Raw genomic sequence first — 25,216 nt, forward strand, 5'->3', positions numbered from 1 at the left:
CTCAAATAATTCTGTTACTCAGTAACCCCTTTTTGGCCAAGAAGCATTATGAATTGGTAAGAAATATATGCTCTAAAACTTAGAACACTTTGATGTGTTATCCCACATTACCTAGCCGTGGTACATGTGTATATGTATTGTTCGCCTAGCTTCTTACTTACACACTGTTCTGGTGATCTATATTTAATGTATGCATCCTTGAGCATGTATTTTAATGTATATATTTTCTACATTTGTTTAATTGTAGGTTCCTCTCAACTGGCCTTTCTTATGCAGCACTCCATCTGGAGTTTTAGATTGGGCAATCGACAATATCCGGCATCGTTCGTGGTACATGTTCTGAAATCTGGTCCAGAGTTCATTATCTGGTCATGCCAGAGCCCAAGATGGGAGACTGGTTGAGGATTGCCAGGGGATTTGAGTTGCACTGCCAATTCTCCAATTGTATTGGAGCCCTGGATGGTAAGCACATCTGTGTGCGTAAGCCGCCGAACTCAGGGTCCCAATTCTATAATTATAAACAATATTTTTCTGTAGTTTTGTTGGCTCTGGTTGACAGTAACTACAGGTTTATAATTGTAGACATTGGGGCTTATGGAAGAACTGGAGACTCTAGAGTCTTCAATTCTTCCATTATGGGTCGGCGGCTGCGCAATAACCTTTTGGACCTAAGACCACCTCGTCAGCTACCAGGCTCAAATCAAGAAGCCGTGCCTTATGTCCTAGTGGGGGATGAAGCCTTCCAATTGACCAGGCAGGTCATGACGCCATACCCGCGCAGAAACCTTGACCACCGGCGCAGGATTTTTAATTTGCGCCTTTCACGTGCCCGAAGACTGGTGGAGTGCGCCTTCGGCATTCTTTGTGCCAAATGGCGTGTCCTCCAGTCTGCCATTCAGCTGAGTGAAGCCAATGTCAATGAGGTCATCAAAGCTTGTGTGGTCCTCCATAACTTCACTAGACTGCATGATTGCTCCTCATCTGATGTCACTGAAGGTGTGGTGGACAATGGGGCTAGGCCTAGGCCACATGTGCTCCCTTTACGGCATCCTCTCTCAGGACTCAAAGTACGTGATGTGTTCACCCAGTATTTTGTTTCACCTCAGGTTACTACTACCTGGCAAGATCAGGCTGTATCTATGTTGTGATGTTCTTATGTGTGTGAATATAATGTTATTTTTTGTTGTTCTATGATGTGTGTGGTTGGTTTATATGTGATAAAGTTGACTTACTTATTCGAATGCCTAAAATAATTCAAGAAGAGGGCCAAAGATGCATTTTCAAATTTCTTATAAATGCTAAAAATAGGTTAGAATACTGTTTACCATATTTTTTTCATATGGCAGATATTGCCCAGGCCATTTAGCCTTTTCTGTATTTAACATTTGCATATTTGGACACCCAAATAGGTAACAAGAAATGATAATTACCAACAAAAGCAAAAAATAAAATAATTTTGCATTTTATAACTGCTGGTAGCTTGGCGGAGGTGATGGCGGGAGGCCTTCCTCTCTTTGTTGGGGTGGCCAGCTTGACCATCACCCTGTTGGGGTGGATGATCTTGGCCCTGTGGGAATATGTGGCCATGTTCCTGCAGCTGCGCACCAAAGAGACCATAAGGATACTGTCGATTAAAATCTTGTGGCTGATTGTAGCCACGTCCATCATATCCCCCAATATGACCATGTCGTCCAAACCCAGCTTGGGGCCAGCCTCCAACACCAGGTCTGTACAAGTGACCATATTGGGCAGGTTGGTTATAGGCTGCCATTTGGCAATGTTGTTGACAAGGTTGGTTTGGGGGGGAATTGGTGGAGGTGCAGGCAAACGTGCAGGCGGACACTCAGATCCTAATTGAGCATGCACAGCTGGTTGTCGGACTAGGCGGAGTCGGTTACGGGTTGTAAAATAATGCATATCCTGTAAAATACTCAGGACTAGTTACCAGATAAAAATATAGTGGTTTATTTGGTTTCTTCCATCAAAGAAAGGTTATTACAGAAAAACAGGTGAATAAAAATAGGTGAAAGAGAAATTGTCCATTAGATCATGCTCTGAGATCCCAAATGGCAAAAGCAACATGTATTCTTCTTCTCTCCGAGATCCTGAATAGCAAATGGCTGCTGTGTCTCAGTTCGGCTTCTCACATCGCCGTCAAGTAATATACCAGCTGTTATGTCATGTCATCTTGCGTCTGTCTCTCATGATGGTGAGGGAAGAAGAGGAGCGACCTCTACAGTTAGCCATGAATTATATACGTCTCCTAAAGCACGTGGTCTCTACATATATGGAGCTGTCTTTCTACCATGAGCCAAGCTTAAAAATAGCCTATGTCATGTAAGCTAAAGCATTCTACAGAACTGGGTCTTATAAGAAATTAACGGATTATTAATATTTAACAATTCCCCCTTTTGAGGGAGACAGACATTAATTGGAACCCTCAAATATAACGATCTTTTTTCTTCTTTTCTTCTTCTTTGACAAAATAATTTAATATCAATAATAATAATAATAATAATAATAATAATATTAGATTACCGTTATAAGTACTCAATGACATAATTGATGTGAATTCATGTTATGGTAAGTCGTGAACAATATTCATATAAAATATGTATAATTATACTTCCCTAAGTCTAAATTGAAGCATCTCAGGTCCAGTCATCATCATCTGATGTCATCTGGTCTTCATTTTGATGTCTTCTTCTTGGTTCTTTTAAAAATACAGTTTTCTTATAGCATATAGATGTTGTAGGAATTGTGTGGTGTATCAAATCAAAGTCCATAAATTCAAATGTTGATAAGAAACAAAGTCTATAGATGAAATGCAGCTTTAATATCTGTGCAGTGTCATCTTTAAAAACCTGGGCTTACATTGGCTCGCCTTGGATATTCTGGAATCCTCCATCGGTACTGGTCTTTGAACAGGTGTGACGTCTTTGGTCAGCAAAGCAAGGGTTAAAATGACTCTTCCTTGCTAAACATAGCACCATAACCAGTCCTTGTCCTAATGCACAGGACATATGTCAGGGTTGTAGCTTCCTGATAATTACCTTCATTGTTCACCAGCTTTCATCGAAGCTTTTCAGGTGATTGAAAACCTCTGGAACTTGATAAGAACGTGATAACACCGTTCATCTCAGCATCATAGGATCATCGTCCTCTGGTTGTCAGGTTAGACACTTTAATTGTGACTGTCGGTGGTGGATACTGCACTTGTGACTGTCAGTGGTGGATACTGCACTTGTGACTGTCAGTGGTGGATACTGCATTTGTAATTAACACAGTCTATTACTCAGTAATCATAGCTTTGTTACCTTCTGGGATTTCTGGATCGCGGCATTCTTCTTCTTGCAACTGATAAAAATCAATGAAGTTTAGAAATGTGAAAAGTCTTTATTAACATAATTTCAGTATCTTGCTTGAAGTCTTCATTCCCTATTCTATACCAAATCTGGTAATTTCCTATCCTATAATATCACAGCGTACCATAGCAATCAGTAATATCCATATAATTATTATCAGAATTTGTACTGTATATGGATTTCAATATTTGAAATAATAAACCAATAATAAATGATAATACATTATTATCCATTTTTTTTTATGTGATAGAACATTTTTTTATGTCATAGGTGTAATTACCTTTTTCAACCCATAGGTGTCACTGTGTTTTATGTAACCAGTGTTATCATCTTTATTAATAAGGAATATATTCATTATACTAATAATATGTAGGAATGTAAAGCCATGAACCAAAATAAGAATATATGAGTGAGCGAATGAATGAATAAAAGAATTGTTGCATATAACTCAGAAGTGAAACATTTTCCTTAGTAATAGAACCATATAATTGCTATATTTAATGAAGCAATATTCTCAGTAGATATTACTTTACTAAATATTGGTGAAAGAATTAAAAATAATGAAAAATAAGAATAAAAATAAAAATAAGAATAAGGCCTTTATGTTGATGCAGTGTAGTTATGTCTTCAGTAACATACACCCTTAATATTTCCATGATCTGGATTATTTCATAATTGTCATAAACTTGTGTTATCAAAATATTCAAATCATGCAACTTTGCATGTAATTCCTCTTAGTGTAAAGAAATGACTCTTTATAATACTTGTTATTATACCCAATACTTATACCATTGTACCTTATTAATATTTTTTTTTTTTTCCTATTAAAATGTGTGAAGAAGAGGTATTAATCAAATGTGATTATGTAGTCAGGATAAAAACATATTTCCCCCTTAATACCAAAAAATATTGTTTCATGAAATAATTCATTTATCAAAACCAAAATTAAAAATAATTAATGTATAAATTATGTGAATTTATACTTGCTTATACCATTATTTGTCTGAAGATGTGTAACCATCAAAATTAATTTGAATATCATAAAATTATCCTTTGGAAAAATTAATTTAAATGTAGTTTAAGATTAACACACTTGGACAGAGAAGGAAGGTCCACTATTCCCAGATGCAGCTGGTGAATACCAGGCTCTGTGCTGGTGCCTGTTTAAAAGAGCTAAAGCTGATAAGGAAAGAATAGATTTTCTTCCTAAACTATTTTCTATTTTGTTGTGCGATTGCACTTATCCACAATTAACTAAATCAAGAAATAATTACTATAGAAATACAGAAATATATGTTGTATAGATAATATTTCATTATGTATCTTAATATTCTAATAATTTCCTAAAGATAAAAGCTTTGGGGGGTTTTTTTTTTTTTTTTCTTTCTCTCATGCATTCAGGATCCTGAGGTCTCACAAACGTATCACATTACTCGCTCAGCAGCTGCTCATACACTCAGTCACTGTCACTCAGACTGTGTCACATATTAACTTTATACCTCACATATGAAAGTGTGATGAATACACGTATTTTAACCCAAATTATCCTAATTATCAATGCATTGTAAACTATTTCAATTTAGTCTCTTAATATTTCTTTGAATATTCCCCAAATACACATGACATAAATATATATGTATAGCTATACTTGACATTTAGGCCTGGAAAAAAAATTCCATTGCTTTGCAAAAGTTGAGACCCCCTTTAAAATTCTTTTCCTAAGGAACAGGGACATAGTATACTGGTATACTTGTATTATTAGAACAAGGTTCAAATTCCCCTGCTGTGGTAGTCATTCAAACCATGCAATAAAAAAGCACACACCCAGAACATTTTAAAAAGCAATTAGTTATTTCCTTTTAAGGGTTAGATATATAAAATCATGCAATTATTGCAACATCCTGTGTAAATAAAGGCATAAATCCTTGGAAGAGAATTTTTCTCGATTAAGTCCTGCTTTGAAATGAAAATTCTAAGGAAACATAAAAAATAAGGTTAATATCATATAATTCTAAATATTATTACTGATGTAGATTTTAATTTTCATTAAAAAATACAGTTCTACTATTTCTACTTCTACAAACACTCTATATATACTGTATGACTATGTATATATCCACAAACCATAAAACTACAGGATTATACTCTATAAAATAATTACATATAACTCACTAATTGTATAACACTGTTACACAATATATATATATAATTACTTTTTCTAACCAATTCCTACACCCATACTTATTTCTCTGCAAAAAATATCCTGAAAGGTTCTTGCCATTTTAAAGCTGATAGATTCTTGGAGCAGAGTATTCAGTTTACAGGCCATGATGTCACTCACCACCTGTTTCTGTCTGTTAAATTCGGCCATCTTTGTTACAGAAAGAAAATCAGAACTCATCATTTTTCTTAATTCAATTTGTGTCTTTTCGGTGTTCTTTTGCATCATTCCATATGGTTTATAACAAACATGTGATTTTCTTTTTCTTTCTTCGTAGATTTGATTTTGGGGAAAACTCATTTTAGAAGGTTTTGCTAATACAAGCTTCTGATAAGATTTTACTCTGCCTGTCTTTACAAAATTAGCACAATTTACTTTCCTCTCACGATTCTCGTGTTTTCTGGCGAAATCAAGGAATTGCGCACATTCAAACAAAGAATCTTTTTGTGACGCAATAACACGAGATGCAGGATTTAGAAACCAAAATTTGCTTACAAAACTCCTTATGAGGGACGGTGTTTTGACATTCTCACTCAGCATTCTATACAAACGTTCATATATGGACATGAACGTAAAAATACATTCCTTCCGACCAATCCTTAATTTTTGAAGAATATCAATATCTGGATGATTTTCATTTGATGAACAAAAAATGAGAATTTTTAATCTGTCCTTATCAGTTAAATTCTCATGTGTCTCACCAGATAACTTTAAAGACAATCTCCTAGCAAAATTTACAGGGATCCACATTTTGAACAACTGATTCTTCTCCTCGTTAGATAAATCAAAGTTATCAGTACAACTTTCAAAGATCTCAGAGTTTCTATAAACATCTATTTTGTTGTCATAAGCAGGAATTATTTGGCATATTTTTATCAAATTCTTCCTCACGCTACTTCGGATTTGGGCCTGTGAGTCTTCTATTTTTAGTGGTACGTCTTTCCCTTGTACGTCCTCTACGTCAGTTCTGAAGTCTCCTCCTACTTCTCCATCTTGTTCCACGTCTGCAAGGTCACCTTCAATAGCTGCTACTACTTGTAACTGTTTCTCCACATTACAGTGAATCTCGGGAATATCACTATCCTCTACACAATCATTTTTAGATTTCTCTGACACAGATCTATGAAATATATCTACCATCTGTAGAATATTTTTTAATCTCTCTCTTTCTCTATTGAAAAACTTAGAATCTAACCTCTGATTCTCGAGTTCACACTCGGCATATAAACTTAACCATAAAACTTCTGAATTAGAATTGTCTACAGACTTAAATTTCAATTTACTCTGCTTAGCAAGACAATTAATGACATCCATTTCTCTTACCTTGAAATGTCTCAGCTTGTTCCCTTTGATGGACAACGCTGGGTTCCTGTCTTTACACGTCTGGCTTACGTCTGGTACTTTTGGCACTTGTAGTACTTCTCAATCTATCTGGTACTTCTTACTTCTAGGTTCTATGTGATTCTTGTAAGTAGTGGAATTCCCGATAACTTGCACATATGATTTGACGTTAGCAAAGTCCAATCCCCCGTGTGTGCAAGTTGAGGGAAATCCGCAAAAAAGTACAAAAATTCAGATCTGGCTGGCTCTCCAATGTAAAATAATGCATATCCTGTAAAATACTCAGGACTAGTTACCAGATAAAAATATAGTGGTTTATTTGGTTTCTTCCATCAAAGAAAGGTTATTACAGAAAAACAGGTGAATAAAAATAGGTGAAAGAGAAATTGTCCATTAGATCATGCTCTGAGATCCCAAATGGCAAAAGCAACATGTATTCTTCTTCTCTCCGAGATCCTGAATAGCAAATGGCTGCTGTGTCTCAGTTCGGCTTCTCACATCGCCGTCAAGTAATATACCAGCTGTTATGTCATGTCATCTTGCGTCTGTCTCTCATGATGGTGAGGGAAGAAGAGGAGCGACCTCTACAGTTAGCCATGAATTATATACGTCTCCTAAAGCACGTGGTCTCTACATATATGGAGCTGTCTTTCTACCATGAGCCAAGCTTAAAAATAGCCTATGTCATGTAAGCTAAAGCATTCTACAGAACTGGGTCTTATAAGAAATTAACGGATTATTAATATTTAACACGGGTTGAGAGCTGCCAACTCTCAAGATACTCAAACAACTCATATGGGTCATTGGGGTGTGTGCATGCATCAATTAGGATCTGAATGGATCCTTACACACGTAGCCTCACCTCACGGGGTAGGGGATGGAGGTACCGGGCCAGGCTTCGGGAATATGCCTCTTCACCCTCATCTTGGGCAGCCCTGGACAGGTAATTTAGGACACCTGTGTCTACATGCCTCTGGGTATCAGAGGCAGTGTTGTCCCTTCTCCGTCTCCCATGGCAGCCTATGGCTGCAGGCTTGGGGGACCCCTCAACACGGCCAGTAGGGCTGCTGCTGTTGCCAGGATCTTCTAAGTTGCTGGTTGCTGGTGGCTCTGCTGGGTCTGGACCAGGTGCAGAACCTGATGCTGGGCCTGATGCTGGTGGAGCTTGGGGGCTACAAAAGCTCTGTTCTGAAGATGGGCCAGCCACATCTTCACATCCCCCATCTGGGTCTATAATAGGCTCAGTATCCGACCCTGTCTCCCTCTCTGTGAGGTTAGATTGAGTTCTGTTAGGAAATGTACAAAAAACAAAATGTAGCTCTGACCCTAAAAAGCATATGTGTCATGTGGTGTGATGTCTGTACTTATGGTCTGAGATCCATGCTAGGTGCCAAAAATGCCAAAAGGTCAAAATAGATGTATCTCCGCTTGGTCGGTGCTGCTGCCCCACTCCTGGCCCTCTGCTGTCTTTCCCGCCGGTACTGGTCACGGATGCTGCACCAGCATCTCATCACATCCTCAACTGCAATGTGAAGTGAAAAGTGACTGTAACCTTTGTGAATTGTGCCAAGCAATATTCCTAACATTTCACATAGTCACGTGGCCTAGTAGGGGGTGGTTTTTAGCTACATTTTTCCCTGCAAACAGGGATACCTACATACACAGTATAGGACTGTAGGGGCTACATTTCAAAAAGCTCACTTCTGGACTTTAAGCTGATTAGTAAAAATGGCAAATACTTGCGAATTTGTTGTTGCTCCTCACGTGGCCTTTGGGCATAGTTTGGGAACAAGTGCACACAGATGCGCCTCCATGCCACCTCTTTGCGGCCCCGGTCAGAATAATGGGCATCCCGTTGGTCCCAAAGTTCGGGCCTTTCCTGGACCACCACAATTAGGAGCTCAACATTAATGTGGCTAGACATGATGCTTCAGGACTCCGTGGAGGCATACTTCCTGGATGTCTGGAGAGCTTTTTTTAGCTAATTTGCATGTCTAAGCTTCCTGATGATGGATTGGCACATTTCCTGTCACCAGGAGATGTCTTGCGTATTTCTCGCAAGTCACACGTGTGGTCCGTGTGTAATGCGTATTTTTTACACACCCATAGACGTGCATTGGCGTACTACGCATGCTGCGATTGGCACGGACCGTATAAAATACACGACAAAAATACGGTTGATGGGAGCTACCCCATAGAGAATCATTGGTCCATGTGCAATGCGTTTTTTTAACGCCTTTCACTCATCCGTATTCCTCTCTAGTGTGATGCCGTCCTAAGGGGCAGTCTCAGTTTTTCATATTTCTAGTGCAGTAATGCAATTCAGTTTCCATATTTCATGTTTGCACGCTATATTGCTGCAGAGTGCTGCCTTGTTTGTTTGATTGTATATGAGTTGGCGACTCTAGGTAAGCACCTGTTCACACCTAATTCATGTTTGTCTGTGACGGTAAGTTTTTTATTCTTTATTTACATGTAAAAAAACTGATGTGCGCCTCACCATTGATTACAATGGGTGTTCGTGTGTCTGTATTTGCAGTCCTTAAAAACCGCACCCCATACGGACATAAAAAATGGATGTGTGAAGGGGCCTAATCTACAGTAGCTTTCTGTTGTCAGTGATATTTCTTTTTACAAATGCTACCTTCTTCATCTTCACAGGTGACCGTAGCTCTCATCAGCCTTTTAGAAACAATCTTGCTCAGCTATCTCAGCTACAAGGTATGTGCTTTTTTATTGTACTTTGTTGCAATAATATGAATAATCAACAATAACAGAATGTGAAGGAGTGGAGAAACCGCCGATACTTCCTTGAAAAACTTATGTTTATAAAATGCATTGCTTTGTTTAACTGTTTTTTTTCTATTTTGAGGCCAGGTACAGTGAGTCAGCAGCAGACAGGACTAGTATTGGGACTAGCCCAGGATGGGAGTAGTTACGTGGGCACAAGCAGATGCAGATTAGTGAGCTAGGGAAAGTATTGAGAAGTAAGCAGAACTATGGTCTAGTTGCTCATAAACCTGCAAGTAAATGGGTCTTTGTGTGCAAAGGAAGATGACCATATCAGATAGCATGTTTTGAAGGAAACCAAGGATTAAGTGGCAGATGGATTCCAGATTTCAGTAGAATGGGCCTAGCAAAGACAAAGACTTATGTTAAGCCCCCTTCTCACATAGCGAGATCTGTTATGAATGGGTCACCGAGGAGGAAAAAAGCAAAACACGCTAAGTCTCAGAAAACCAGAGAGGTTGGTATCTATGCAGACTGCAGAGCCCTGATCTTAACACACAACTAGAAGCAGTCGTGGAGCGTGCCTACGGTGGTCCTGGATGCCTCGTCACAACCGGAGAGCTAAATAAGCCTAAAGTATGAAAAGAGGAAAACTAACTCCCCAGAGCAGACCCCCAAAGGAAAGACAGCCCCCCACATGTGTTGACGGTGAAGCAAGATGAAAACACAATCAAAGGCAGAAAAATAGGCTGAGCAAACAATGGGGCCAAACTAACTTGAAAGGACAGGAAAGGAAAGATACTGTCTGCAATCTGCCAAAAAACCCTACCAAAAATAATGTCCAACGCTTCTGATAACATAATTAACCCTGAAGTCACTAGACTTCTCCCACTATATCAGAACTCTGGAACATTCTAAGACAGAGCAAAAAGAGGCCAATCTAATAAAGGACAAAAAGGCAAATTGGCAAATACAGATAAATAAGAGTGGAAATTCAGCACAGCCCAGCCAGACTGGCTGACCACACAAAAACTGAGTTGACCAACAAGAGCAAGTGTGAACATTAGCAAAAAACAAACTTAACTTGAGATGACTGGAGCAGAGCTGAAGTCCAAGACCTGAGAAACAGACTGAATCACCAGCAACAGGATAGGGCGTTGGCTGTCTTATATCCAGTCTGATACTCCGGAGATCCAATCAGTCTCCTTCTCATCAGGTGGCAGACCATTACCAATTAAACTAACCTCACTACCTCCTATCACTACCAGAGGGAGAACGGAAGGAGAACTCCCAGCTGGTGGAGCAGAAAATGAGCTCAGAACAGTACCCCCCTTGAGGAGGGGTCACCGAACCCTCATCCACGCCACCAGGCCGATCAGGATGGGCCCGGTGAAAAGCATGAAACAATCTATCGGCATGAATATCCAAGGCAGAGACCCAAGAATTATCCTCCTGGCCATAACCCTTCCATTTGACCAAATACTGGAGTCCCCGTTTGACCAAGCGAGAATCCAATATTTTCTCTACCTCATATTCCACATTGCCTTTAACGAAAACCGGGTCAGGAGGAGCCGCCACAGGAACTACTGGCTCAACAAACCTCTTCAACAGTGAATTGTGAAATACGTTATGGATTTTGAACGTAACTGGAAGAGCCAACCAAAAAGAGACAGGATTAAGAATCTCCAAAATCTTATAAGGTCCAATAAATCTTGGCTTAAATTTTGGAGATGCAACTTTCATAGGAATATTCTTAGACGACAACCAAACCATATCACCCACTTTAAACCGGGGACCAATGGTCCTATGCCGGTTGGAAAAACGCTGGGCCTTTTCCTGAGAGAGTGACAACTTATCCACCACTTGGTCCCATATCTGCTGCATTCTCACAACCACAGTGTCCACACCTGGGCAGGACGAAGATTCCACTTGTCCTGAAGAGATTCGAGGATGAAACCCAAAATTACAGAAAAAGGGTGACATCAAAGTGGCAGAACTAGCTCTATTGTTCAACGCAAATTCGGCCAAGGGCAAAAATGAGACCCAATCATCTTGATCAGCAGATATAAAACATCTTAAATAAGACTCCAAGGTCTGGTTTGTTCTCTTAGTCTGCCCATTGGTCTGGGGATGAAACGCGGAGGAGAAGGATAACTGAATTCCCAGATTGGAACAAAAGGCCTTCCAAAATCTGGAAACAAACTGGACCCCTCTATCGGACACAATGTTCTCAGGAATCCCGTGTAACCGAACCACCTGTTGTAAAAACAAGGGTACCAACTCAGCGGAAGATGGCAAATTTGGGAGTGGCACAAGATGGACCATCTTCGAAAATCTATCACAAATCACCCAGATAACAGTCATTCTCTGAGAGACAGGAAGATCAGAAATAAAATCCATTGAGATATGGGTCCATGGCCTCCTGGGCACCGGGAGGGGCATCAGCAACCCACTAGAACGAGAACATGGTTTAGACCGAGAACAAGTCCCACAGGACTGTACAAAATTCCTGACATCACGAGACAAGGCATGCCACCAAAACGACTGACTAACCAAATCTCTGGTACCAAAAATACCTGGATGACAAGCCAATGCGGAGCAATGGACTTCAGACATCACTCTCTTTCTCCACTGGTCAGGAACATACAATCTTCCCATAGGGCAATGCTCAGGTTTATCCTCCTGAAATTCCTCCAGGGCGCGTCTCAAATCGGGCGAAATGGCAGAAAGAACTACCCCCACACCTAGGATAGTAGTAGGCTCGGTCACTTTAAGAGAATCAGCAAAGAAACTCCTAGAAAGGGCGTCTGCCTTAACATTCTTAGTGACTGGAAGAAAAGAGACCACAAAGTTAAAATGCGTGAAAAACAAGGCCCATCTAGCCTGTCTAGGATTCAAGCATTTAGCCAACTCCAGATCAATCAGATTCTTGTGATCGGTGAGGACCACAAATTGATGTCTAGCTCCCTCCAACCAATGTCTCCACTCCTCAAATGCCCGTTTCATGGCCAACAATTCCCTATTCCCCACGTCATAGTTACGTTCAGATGGGGAGAACTTTCGAGAAAAGAAGGCACAGGGATTCATCTTAGAAGTCACAGGATCTTTTTGGGACAAAACAGCTCCTGCACCAATCTCAGAAGCGTCTACCTCCACTTGAAATGGAAGTGAGACATCAGGTTGTCGTAAAACTGGAGCTGAAGTTAATCTCTGCTTAAGCTCCTGAAATGCTGAGACAGCCTCAGGAGACCAATTCAGCTCATCAGCTCCCTTATTGGTCAGATCAGTCAGTGGTTTGACAATACTAGAAAAATTACCTATAAATTTACGATAGAAATTAGCAAAACCCAAAAACTTCTGGAGAGCCAAGTAGGCTGAACCCAATCATAAAGGGCCTGTACCTTGGCCGGGTCCATTTCAATAGTCGATGAAGACAAGATAAATCCCAAAAATGAAATCCTCTGTACACCAAAGAGGCATTTCGATCCCTTAACAAACAGGGAATTCTCCCTCAAAATCCGGAACACAGTCCGGACATGTTCCACATGGGAATCCCAATCACTAGAAAAGATCAAAATATCATCCAGATAGATGATCAAAAACTTATCTACAAAGTCTCGAAAAATATCATTCATAAAGGACTGGAAGACAGAAGGGGCATTGGAGAGCCCAAAAGGCATCACCAGGCACTCAAAATGTCCCTCCGGAGTATTAGACGCCATCTTCCATTCATCCCCGTGCTTGATGCGAATAAGATTATACGCCCCCCTGAAGTCAAGCTTAGTAAACCAGCAGGCACTCTTAACTCTGGAGAATAAATCAGACATCAGAGGTAACGGGTACTGATATTTAACCGTCATCTTGTTAAGGGAACGATAATCAATGCACGGTCTTAATGAACCATCTTTCTTGGCCATAAAAAAAAACCCAGCACCCAAAGGCGATGAGGATGATCTAATATGACCCTTCTCCAACGACTCCTTAATATAGGATCACATAGCATCATGTTCGGGTACAGGTAAGTTGAAAAGCTGACCCTTGGAAAATTTACACCCAGGCATCAACTCAATTGCACAGTCATAACTTCTATTAGGAGGCAAAGACGCAGACTTACTCTCACTAAATACATCAGAGAAATCAGCCAGATAATCAGGAATATCATGAGACTGAGGAGAGATGGAGAAAACAGGAGCGTCCCTAAGAACACACTGACAACCCCAACTCACCACAGACACAGATTTCCAATCCCAAACTGGGTTATGAGTTTGCAACCAGGGGAAACCCAGAATAATAGTATTATGTAAATTATGCAGAACCAAAAATGTACAATTTTCTTGGTGGTCTGGGTCAACTCGCATTATCACCTGGGTCCAAAACTGAGGTTTATTCTCTGCCAAAGGAGTGGCATCAATACCCCTCAAAGGAATAGGCGTCTGCAGAGGCATCATGGACAAGCCACAACGTTTAGCAAAGTCTAAATCCATCAGAATCAGAGCTGCTCCTGAATCCACAAAAGTCTTTGTGGAAAATGTGGACAAGGAGCAGATCAAAGTAATTGCCAAAAGGAACTTAGGTTGTACACTGCCCACAGCAAATGTGTGTGCAAAACGTTTCTCTTGTTTAGGGGAGACAGAAATAGTATGAGAGGCATCTCCACAGAAAAAACACAGCTTATTACGCCTTCTAAACTCCTGACGTTGCACCCTAGACAACACCCCATCACATTGCATAGGTTCAGACATTTGTTCAGAAAGTGGCAGCACCTCCCGTGTAGTCTTACTTTCACGTAAACGCCGATCAACTTGAATGGCTAATGACATAGAGCAATCCAGACCAGAGGTAACAGGAAATCCCACCATAACATCCTTTACGGTCTCTGATAAACCTTTCCGAAAGAGAGCTGCCAGTGCACTATCATTCCATGTAGTAAGGACCGCCCACTTACGGAATCTTTGACAGTATAACTCTGCAGGATCCTGACCCTGGCTTAATGCCAACAGGGTTCTCTCAGCTTGATCAACGGCATTAGGTTCATCATACAACAACCCCAAAGCCTGAAAAAATGCATCCACATTAGTCAGAGTAGGATTTTCAGGTGTCAGAGAAAACGCCCAATCCTGGGGATTGCCGCGCAGCAAGGAGATGACAATTTTAACCTGCTGCACAGAGCTCCCCGATGAGTTAGGCTTCAAGGCAAGAAATAATTTACAATTATTCTTAAAATTCAGAAATTTAGACCGATCCCCAGAAAGCACATCAGGAGTAGGGATCTTGGGTTTAGCAGCATGTGACTGAATGAGGTAGGTAGAAACTCCCTGCACTTCAGCAGCAAGCCGCTCCACACGATCAGACAATTGCCTAATCTCCATTAGGAGAAAAAAAATCCTCCTACGGCCCCAGAGAAAAAGAGGAAAAAATATATATAAAAAAAAATTTCTGACACTTTTTTTTCTTTCCCTTTTTTTTTCTTAAACAATTCCTTCCTGCTTTTGAGTACCCTAGAATCTGCGTTATGGCTGGTGATTCTGTTATGAATGGGTCACCGAGGAGGAAAAAAGCAAAATACGCTAAGTCTCAGAAAACCAGAGAGGTTGGTAACTATGCAGACTGCAGAGCCCTGATCTTAACACACAACTAGAAGCAGTCGTGGAGCGTGCCTACGGTGGTCCTGGATGCCTCGTCACAACCGGAGAGCTAAATAAGCCTAAAGTAAGAAAAGAGGAAAATTAACTCCCCAGAGCAGACCCCAAAGGAAAGACAGCCCCCCACATGTATTGATGGTGAAGCAAGATGAAAACACAAACAAAGGCAGAAAAATAGGCTGAGCAAATGATGGGGCCAAACTAACTTGAAAGGACAGGAAAGGAAAGATACTGTCTGCAATCTGCCAAAAAACCCTACCAAAAATAATGTCCAACGCTTCTGATAACAAAATTAACCCTGAAGTCACTAGACTTCTCCCACTATATCAGCACTCTGGAATATTCTGAAAATAGAAACAACAAGGCACTCTTCAAATAAATGGTACTTGGTGCACAAGTAGGGTCTCCAGCCCACGTAATACTATAAAAAAACTCGGCACTCAAATGGCAAAAATGACTTAGATCCTTCGTTTTATTTGCATCCAAATTGTGTTAAACGTTTTCGATCCAACAACGGATCTTCATCAGAACTTCTCTACAAAGGCATATTTACAAAAATAGAAAATAAATCCATGTTATTTGATATCACATTTAGAGGAGATAACATACAATACAATGCATACTACGAGAAGCAAGATTAAGCTACTCATCAAAATTTACATAAATCCCGTCAAATAAAGTCTTGAAGGTGATTTTTCAGATGTGAAGTGATCCGTGAGGTAAGGTATATAGATCTGTATTAAGGAAAACTCCGCCAACATCACTTAAAGAGTCTGTAGAATCTATATCATAGGTGAGATCATGGTTAAGGATATGATGTTCTGGTAACAAGTGCCAACCAAAAGGTGAACTATGACAGAAATACACATGTTGTGTGGACTATATCTTTTCCTGAAAAAAGGAGAGAGCAAAGAGTAAATAACATACAGAGTGAGATCTTATGCAACATATAAAGAACAATAGCAGTGGCGCACGTGAGTGAGCATAGGAGCATTACAAAGGCAAATGTAAATTGTAAATTGTACCTGGGTTAATTATAGGGAGAGCGCTGGTATGACAAGCCATGTCACCTATTTCATTATGGCGCTGCAGATGATAAAATAAGGGAGATTTGCTATGATGTTTACAGCTCTTGGAGCGATGAGGAAAATGTTGTTTGGTTGTTACCTGACCCCTCTGGTTATCGCTGGTGTGACAAACCCTGTCACTTATTTCATAGTGGCGCTGCAGATGATAAAATAGGAGAGATTTGCTATGATGTACACCGCTCCTGGAGCGATGAGGAAAATGTTGTTTAGTTGTTACCTGACCCCTCTGGTTGTCAGAGTCCTGCGGTGTGACCGCTGAAGTGGAGACACGTCAATGGAATCGCGGTATATCCGCTGTAGTGAAGGACGCCCTGGTATTGGGCTCCACTTCCGGGTTTATATATCCCGGCGGGGAAACTCCCCTGAGCGTCATCATGTCACGTGCAGCTGGGTGAGGACAAAGCTGTCCACGTCATCGCGCCTGCGCATTTCAAGCACGGCGGTTACATCAATAAAAAAGGAGCGCGCCTGCGCTCTTCCCCTATTTGTGATTCTCCATATCATCGCGCCTGCGTACAGTGAATACTTATGGCGATGGAGGAGCAAATCTGTGTTCTTGATCCCTGCTTGTGGCTATCAGGGCATGAAAGGATAATGGATGAAAGACATTAATGTCAATCATCGGACTTGTTTTTTACATTGTGCTCACTGTATATAAAACAAAATAGGGCTCATTCTGGCTGAGCAGTGAAATGTAAAATGAAAAAAGAAAAAAAGTTGAAGATACTATTATTGTAAAACCAAATGGACATATAGTGTCTATGTTTAACCTATATTTAAAGGCCTTTAAAGGGTAAGTGGGGGTTTATAATAGGAATAAACTATAGTTTTGTTATATATCTATGTAAACGTGGCGGAGAGCAAAATACTATACCAGGTGAAACAGTAGTGCTCGGTGAGGAAGTGGAGAGTCAATTCTAATGATTCTATATGAGAAAAGAAAAAACAATGGACAAAACAGGTACTTTAAAATATAAAGGATTCAAGTTATATACAGTATTCAGTCCAACCACACTTCATATCACAGAAAACTCTGTGTGTCGTAGTCTCTATTTAGTCCTTTGGGTTCCAAGGTTTGTAAAGTGAAAATCCAATAGGCTTCTCTTTTTTTGAGCCTCTTTGTTCTATCGTACCCTCTTCTGTCAGCTTCAATTTGCTCCAATGCTTGAAACTTTAATTGGGAAATATTGTGTCCCTTCTCGAGAAAGTGATACGGGAGTGGGAGATGGGATTTTTTACATCTTATATTTGACTTATGTTGTGAAATTCTGTCTTTCACCATCTGTGTGGTCTCCCCCACATAAGCCAGGCCACATGGACATTTAATCAAATACACAACGTATGTCGATTCGCATGTAAAGAACCCTTTGATAGGAATAACCCTTCCCGTCTGTGGGTGAAAAATATGATCACCTTTTTGTATGTTATTGCACTGTAGGCAGGATAGGCATGGGAATGTACCACATTTCTGTGTCTGGAGAAAAGTTTGTCTTGGTACCCATGTATTGGAGCCTATATCCGCTCTGACAAGCTTATCCTTTAAATTTCTCGGTCTCCGGTAACAAGGGAGAAATGGTTTCTGAAATTCCTCTATTTCTGGATAACTTTTTGATAATAGTCCCCAGTGCCTGTTAATAGAGCATTGTACTTTTCTCGAGTAGGGGTGATACGTGTTAACAAAGGGAATACGTTTATCTTCTTTCTTGGTTTTATCAAATTGGCCTATCATGGATCTCGACTCAGTTAGAAGTTTTGCTGGGTAACCCCTTTACCGTAAATTTCTTTGTCATGTCGTTCAATCTCTGGGTCTTAGTAGCCCCCTCTGAGACTATTCTATCTATCCTGCAGTACTGTGATCTGGGGATAGATTTTTTAACTGTGGATGGGTGAAAACTTTCAAAATGTAAGATGCTATTCCTATCTGTTTGTTTGATATAGAGGTCTATCTTCAGAGTCCCTAAAGAGTCTTGTTGATTAGTGTGTCTAGGAAATTCATCCTGTCTTTATCATATTGTAAGGAAAATTTAAGTTCGGGCCATATATTATTAATGTGATGGTCAAATTGTATAAGGGTGTCCAGGGGGCCATTCCATACGCAAAAGATGTCATCTATAAATCTAAGCCATATCAAAGAGTGTTGCTTGTACAGGGGGTGGGTATCGACATGGTCCTCCTCAAATGAAGCCATATAGGCAATAGCGTAGGGGGGCGCTACGTGTGACCCCATTGCGGTACCCTGTTTCTGTATATAGAACGTGTCCTGAAAGAGAAAATAGTTCTCTTTTAACACTAGTTTCAAGAGGTCCAAGCAAAGGTTGCGGATTCTACTATCCATGTCTGCCTTTACCATTAAAATCTCAATGGCTCTTAAACCCTTCTCATGTGTAATGGACGTATATAGGCTGTTAACATCCCACGTGACCAAAAAGGAAGAAGATGGAAGAGAACCCAAAGATTTGATGAGTGATATAAACTCATTGGTGTCTTTCAGATATGACTTTGTAGTTTTAACTAGTGGTGTAAGTATTTTCTCCAGAAACATGGCCGGTGGGGAAAGGATGGAGTTTGTTGAGGATACAATTGGGCGACCTGGTGGTTTCTCCAATCTCTTGTGGATCTTCGGTAATACGTAGAAGACCGGTGTGATGGGATCTGAATTCAAAAGAAAGTCGCCTATCGTTTTGTCAATTGTGCCTACCCCTATATGATGTTGTATAATCGGTTTGATTTTATTGATAATGGAATCAAGAGGGTTATAGGCGATAGGCATATATACCTCTCTGTCACTTAGTTGCCTGTGAATCTCGCTTAGATAGTCTGATCTGTCCATGATGACTAAAGACCCACCCTTATTGGCAGGTTTGATGACCAATGATCTATCGGAAGAAAGGTCGTCAAGCGCCATTCTTTCTTCTCTAGATAGATTGGTATGGTGATGGAATTTGCCCTGATTAACTTCCCTATGAAAGATCTCTATGTCTCTTTCAACTAGAGAGATAAAAGTCTCAATTGGTGGATTGCCCTTTGGGGGCATAAAGGTGCTACGTGTACGAAGCCCCAGATTTGTAAGTTGAAGCAGGCTTGTGGAAACCTGTTCAATTGGTCTATGTGGTTGTCTCGCAAAGTGTGTCTTAAGCCTAAGGTTTCTAAAGAATCTTTGTAGATCCATGTCGAGTTCAAAGAAATCAAACTTGTAAGAAGGGCAAAATGATAACCCCTTTTGGAGAACAGTCAGTTGACTGGAACTCAAGTTTTTTGAGGAAATATTGATCACCAGAGGTGCTTTACCTGTGATCTGGTCGTCACCTTCGACCCGGTTTCTATTCTGTTGTCCCCGGTAACATTGGCCGCCCCGCCTCGTCTTCCTTTTGTGCGGCCTCGATTGTGCCCTAAAAAAGAGGTGGTGTTGCTGGTGATGCCGGACCGACTGTCCGTTGACCCAGATGAGCTTCGGGAGGTGCGGCGTCTGAAAGGTCGTTGCATGTCCCACCAGCCGTAGACTCTGTTTTGTAGGTAGTCCTCGGTGTCTCTTAGAAATTTCGATCTTTTTTTCTTTTCCAACTCTGATCTGTGAATGGATAAACTCTCCTGATTTTTTCGTTTGAGTTCTTGGAACTCCTCCTGGTTCATGGTGGCTGAAAGTTGATTTTCTATGACACATATTTGCGAGTTAATGTTCTCCAAATTCTTCTGTAAAAAAGACAAAGTTAATGTCATCAAATCAAAAGAACATTTATTCAAAATCTGTTCAAACTTCGTGCAGTACTCCTTGTCCTCTTTAAAGAAAGTGGGTTGTAGGGGTACTCGTAGGCCCCTAGGAATACGTGAGACCCTTAGGTACTCCGCTAGCGTAATGGAGTGAAGCTCTAAATTGACTGCTCTTCTGGACTCCCTCTCAAGGTCTCTGTTTCTGATATCCCTGGTAGGAGTTTGAAGAAAGTCACTCGATGCGGTCACCTTTGAAACAATTTCGGCCGTTTCCGTGGCATTGAATGAAAAAGTTTCACTTGACATTGTCCGGAGGTGCTCTTGAGATAGAAGATTCACAAAATAGAAACAACAAGGCACTCTTCAAATAAATGGTACTTGGTGCACAAGTAGGGTCTCCAGCCCACGTAATACTATGAAAAAACTCGGCACTCAAATGGCAAAAATGACTTAGATCCTTCGTTTTATTTGCATCCAAATTGTGTTAAACGTTTTCGATCCAACAACGGATCTTCATCAGAACTTCTCTATAAAGGCATATTTACAAAAATAGAAAATAAATCCATGTTATTTTATATCACATTTAGAGGAGATAACATACAATACAATGCATACTACGAGAAGCAAGATTAAGCTACTCATCAAAATTTACATAAATCCCGTCAAATAAAGTCTTGAAGGTGATTTTTCAGATGTGAAGTGATCCGTGAGGTAAGGTATATAGATCTGTATTAAGGAAAACTCCGCCAACATCACTTAAAGAGTCTGTAGAATCTATATCATAGGTGAGATCATGGTTAAGGATATGATGTTCTGGTAACAAGTGCCAACCAAAAGGTGAACTATGACAGAAATACACGTGTTGTGTGGACTATATCTTTTCCTGAAAAAAGGAGAGAGCAAAGAGTAAATAACATACAGAGTGAGATCATATCCTTAACCATTATCTCACCTATGATTAGTGTTGAGCGATACCGTTCGATACCCAAAAATATCGTATCGGATGGTATGGCCCGATACGAAAAAAATATCGGGTATCGCCGATTCCGATACCGGAAGTCCCATTCAAGTCAATGGGACTTCCGGTATCGGAATTAAAAAAAGTCCTTTATTTCCTTGTTGGCTAATTCTACATAATTGAAAACAAATAAGAATCATGTAGAATGTATTGTGGGAGTTGGAGGAGACATTAAAAGCATTGTGGTTTATTCAAATCACATGGCATAGCATTAATTCCAATTTTTTTTTCAATACGTTCGGAGTTAAAAAGATATTGACTATGTTAACCTTTTTTATATTTTTTCAGATATGTACTGTATGTTTCACAACTTCCATGCTCTTCACCTTCTTTTGTACTTCTCCCACACTTTCTCCTTCATGATCCGCAGCAGTAGCATTTTTTTCATCAACTTTTTCTTCACCTTATTCCTCTTCTTCTTCTTCATCTTCTTCCCATTAATTTTTTTTTCCATTCTTCATATTCTTCTTATTCAGCTATTATTAATTTTAATATGCTATTTCTTCATCTTCTTCCTATCCTTCTTTGTCTTCATTTTCTTATGGTGACAGGCATTCCTGTAGTACTTATCTATAAAAGTTATAAGATTACACCGTACGTTCTGCCTGTCACAAAAGATTTACAACAGGATTTGTCCGCGTTCAGTTTGGCCTGCAGCAGCAGGCATTTTCCAGGGGCACCACGAGGAGGAACGGACTCACCCCCATTTACTGCTTAGTCTTCTTCTGCTTATAATTTTGATTTCTTCTATGCTGATTTTTAGTCTTATGCTTAATGTTCTTCTGCTTTCTGTTCTTCTGCTTTTGCTTCTTCTGCTTATGTTCTTCTGTCTTTTGTTCTGTAGCTTGGTGGTTGTCTTCATGTTCTTTGTCCTCTTGGTCTTATTATTTAGGGTCATATTTCTGGTCTTCTTTGGTGTGGTCTTCAGGGTCGTCATCATCAGGGTCATCGTCATGGAGATCAATAAGGATTACCAAAGACAATTTCAAAAAGCTTGATCTTGGAAATGTAGCAGAAGGTACAAGAAGGCTGAGAAACTGGCGAGAACCAGCAGACAGTGCTGGCACCCGGATGGGTAGCAGAAGGAACAAGAGCCAATGGCACTACCGAGGACCAACTGACGGTGCTGGACCACGGTTACTAAGCAGAAGGTACCTGTGCTAAAAAGCACTACCAAGGACCAGCTGACGGTGCTGGACCTCGGATACCGAGATGGAGGCACCTAGGCCAAAGGCTGTGGCGAGAACCAGCAGACAGTGCTGGCACCCGGATGGGTAGCAGAAGGAACAAAAGCCAATGGCACTACCGAGGACCAACTGACGGTGCTGGACCACGGTTACTAAGCAGAAGGTACCTGTGCTAAAAAGCACTACCAAGGACCAGCTGACGGTGCTGGACCTCGGATACCGATATGGAGGCACCTAGGCCAAAGGCTGTGGCGAGAACCAGCAGACAGTGCTGGCACCCGGATGGGTAGCAGAAGGAACAAGAGCCAATGGCACTACCGAGGACCAACTGACGGTGCTGGACCACGGTTACAAGGCAGAAGGTACCTGTGCTAAAAAGCACTACCAAGGACCAGCTGACGGTGCTGGACCTCGGATACCGAGATGGAGGCACCTAGGCCAAAGGCTCTGGCGAGAACCAGCAGACAGTGCTGGAACCCGGGTGGGTAGCAGAAGGTACCCATTCAAAGCAAAGTAGCCAGGCCGCAAGCCGGCCGCAGTTACCGAAACCCACAGTCCTACAGGGGGTCCATGTCCCATTGGCACTACGGATCCAGCCTTCAGTGCCAGTTCCTGCAGCCCACATAGGAGTCACCTAAACTGCAGGCACCGTAGAGTCGGCTAACCCGCCCGCAAGACGACAGGACAACGTAATGGTGGCATAGTGACCTTGACACTACCCGGAAACAGCAGGCATGCTGAAAACAGGCTGGGCAACAGGGAGTACCCGTGCCAAAGACACTGCCGAGAACCAGCTGACGGTGCTGGAACCCAGATGGGTAGCAAAAGCTACAAGAGCCAATGGCACTACCGAGGAACAGCTGACGGTGCTGGACCACGGTTACTAGGCAGAAGGTACCTGTGCTAAATAGCACTACCAAGGACCAGCTGACGGTGCTGGACTTCGGATACCGAGATGGAGGCACCTAGGCCAAAGGCTCTGGCGAGAACCAGCAGACAGTGCTGGAACCCGGGTGGGTAGCAGAAGGTACCCATTCAAAGCAAAGTAGCCAGGCCGCAAGCCGGCCGCAGTTACCGAAACCCACAGTCCTACAGGGGGTCCATGTCCCATTGGCACTATGGATCCAGCCTTCAGTGCCAGTTCCCGCAGCCCACATAGGAGTCACCTAAACTGCAGACACCGTAGAGTCGGCTAACCCGGCCACAAGACAACAGGACAACGGATTAGTGGCATAGTGACCTTGACACTACCCGGAAACAGCAGGCGTGCTGAAAACAGGCTGGGCAACAGGGAGTACCCGTGCCAAAGACACTGCTGAGCACCAACTGGCGTTGTTGGAGCCCAGGGACAATCATGGTGTAGGCCGAGGCCTACTTGGTGGTAGTTTTAGATTGTTTGTAGGCTACAATAGACTGTCAACGTGCTCCAATTAGGCATCTGTCTCCACTCTGTTTCCAGGATTTCACGTGACCACCAACACCGCCAGTTTATGCGTACAGTAGCCGTCTGCCCAATCCACACGTGTTCCTGTGTTACTGGTGTTCTGTAATGTCAGCAGATCCCCTGATGTTTGTCTGCCAATGTCTCCTGCTCTGTCCACATTCCCACCACTTGCAGTGGGAAGGTGGACAGCGCAGGAGACAGTGCCGGACACACATTGGGGGATCAGCTCACGTTACAGAACACCAGGAACACAGGAACAAGTGTGGAATGCGTGGACGGCAACTGTGAGCAGGAAATGGCGGTGTTGGAGGTCAGGGGAAATACTAGAGACAGAGTGGAGACAGAGGCCAAATCAGAGAATGTTTAAATCTGAAGTAGTTACAATTTGGAAGCAGCAGCAGTTTGCCCTCCACACAGCAGGGGATCAGCTGACGTTACCGAACCCCACTTTCACATGAACGAGTGTGTTTTTCTGTGTGGACAGCACTTCCGAGCACCAACTAGTGTTGTTGGAACCCAGGGACAATCAGGGTGCAGGCTGAGGCCTACTAGGAGCCAGGTGTAAAGCTGAGGTATTTTGACTTTGGAGGGAGCAGGACACTTTGCCATACACACAGCAGGGGATCAGCCGACGTTACCGACCCCCACTTTCACATGAACGAGTGTGTTTTTCTGTGTGGACAGCACTTCCGAGCACCAACTAGCGTTGTTGGAGCCCAGGGAGAATTATGGTGTAGGCGAAGGCCTACTTGGTGGTAGTTTTAGATTGTTTGTAGGCTACAACAGACTGTCAACGTGCTCCAATTAGGCATCTGTCTCCACTCTGTTTCCAGGATTTCACGTGACCACCAACACCGCCAGTTTATGCGTACAGCAGCCGTCTGCCCAATCCACACGTGTTCCTGGGTTACTGGGGTTCTGTAATGTCAGCAGATCCCCTGATGTGTGTCTGCCACTGTCTCCTGCTCTGTCCACATTCCCACCGCTTGCAGTGGGAAGGTGGACAGTGCAGGAGACAGTGGCGGACACATATTGGGGGATCTGCTGACATTACAGAACCCCAGTAACACAGGAACACGTGTGGAATGCGTGGACGGCAACTGTGAGCAGGAACTGGCAGTGTTGGAGGTCAGGGGAAATACTAGAGACAGAGTGGAGACAGATGCCAAATCAGAGAATGTTTAAATCTGAAGTAGTTACAATTTGAAGTCAGCAGCAGTTTGCCCTCCACACAGCAGGGGATCAGCTGACGTTACTGACCCCCACTTTCACATGAACGAGTGTGTTTTTCTGTGTGGACAGCACTTCTGAGCACCAACTGGTGTTGTTGGAGCCCAGGGACAATCAGGGTGCAGGCCGAGGCCTACTAGGAGCCAGGTGTAAAGCTGTGGTATTTTGAATTTGGAGGCAGCAGCAGTTTGCCCTCCACACAGCAGGGGATCAGCTGACGTTACCGAACCCCACTTTCACAT

General features: G+C 41.9%; 2 protein-coding genes across 3 annotated transcripts in view; one reads left to right on the plus strand and one right to left on the minus strand.

Annotated features, from left to right (window-relative positions):
- KCNT2 (potassium sodium-activated channel subfamily T member 2) overlaps positions 1 to 25,216 on the plus strand; it is a 1,782,840-nt gene that overhangs the window by 859,793 nt on the left and 897,831 nt on the right. For both annotated transcript variants that reach the window (XM_073582885.1, XM_073582886.1), the window contains exon 5: positions 9,589 to 9,648. In XM_073582885.1, coding sequence (XP_073438986.1) covers positions 9,589 to 9,648 — 60 coding nt within the window. The remainder of the gene's footprint in view (positions 1 to 9,588; positions 9,649 to 25,216) is intronic.
- LOC141096372 (uncharacterized) lies at positions 15,754 to 20,262 on the minus strand. The gene is made up of 2 exons (XM_073582926.1): positions 17,262 to 20,262; positions 15,754 to 16,190 (listed from the first exon to the last, which is right to left on the minus strand). The coding sequence occupies exon 1, from the start codon at positions 20,046 to 20,048 to the stop codon at positions 18,345 to 18,347; it is 1,704 nt and encodes a 567-aa protein (XP_073439027.1). The 5' UTR covers positions 20,049 to 20,262; the 3' UTR covers positions 15,754 to 16,190; positions 17,262 to 18,344.

Source organism: Dendrobates tinctorius, unplaced genomic scaffold, assembly GCF_039654945.1.
Source record: "Dendrobates tinctorius isolate UK_male_01 unplaced genomic scaffold, ASM3965494v1 ptg000074l, whole genome shotgun sequence".
NCBI classification, from domain to species: Eukaryota; Metazoa; Chordata; class Amphibia; order Anura; family Dendrobatidae; genus Dendrobates; species Dendrobates tinctorius.

Excerpts from the sequence above, each read along its gene's own strand:
- LOC141096372 (XM_073582926.1), bottom strand. The coding sequence starts at position 20,048 with ATGTGTCATAGAAAATCAACTTTCAGCCACCATGAACCAGGAGGAGTT.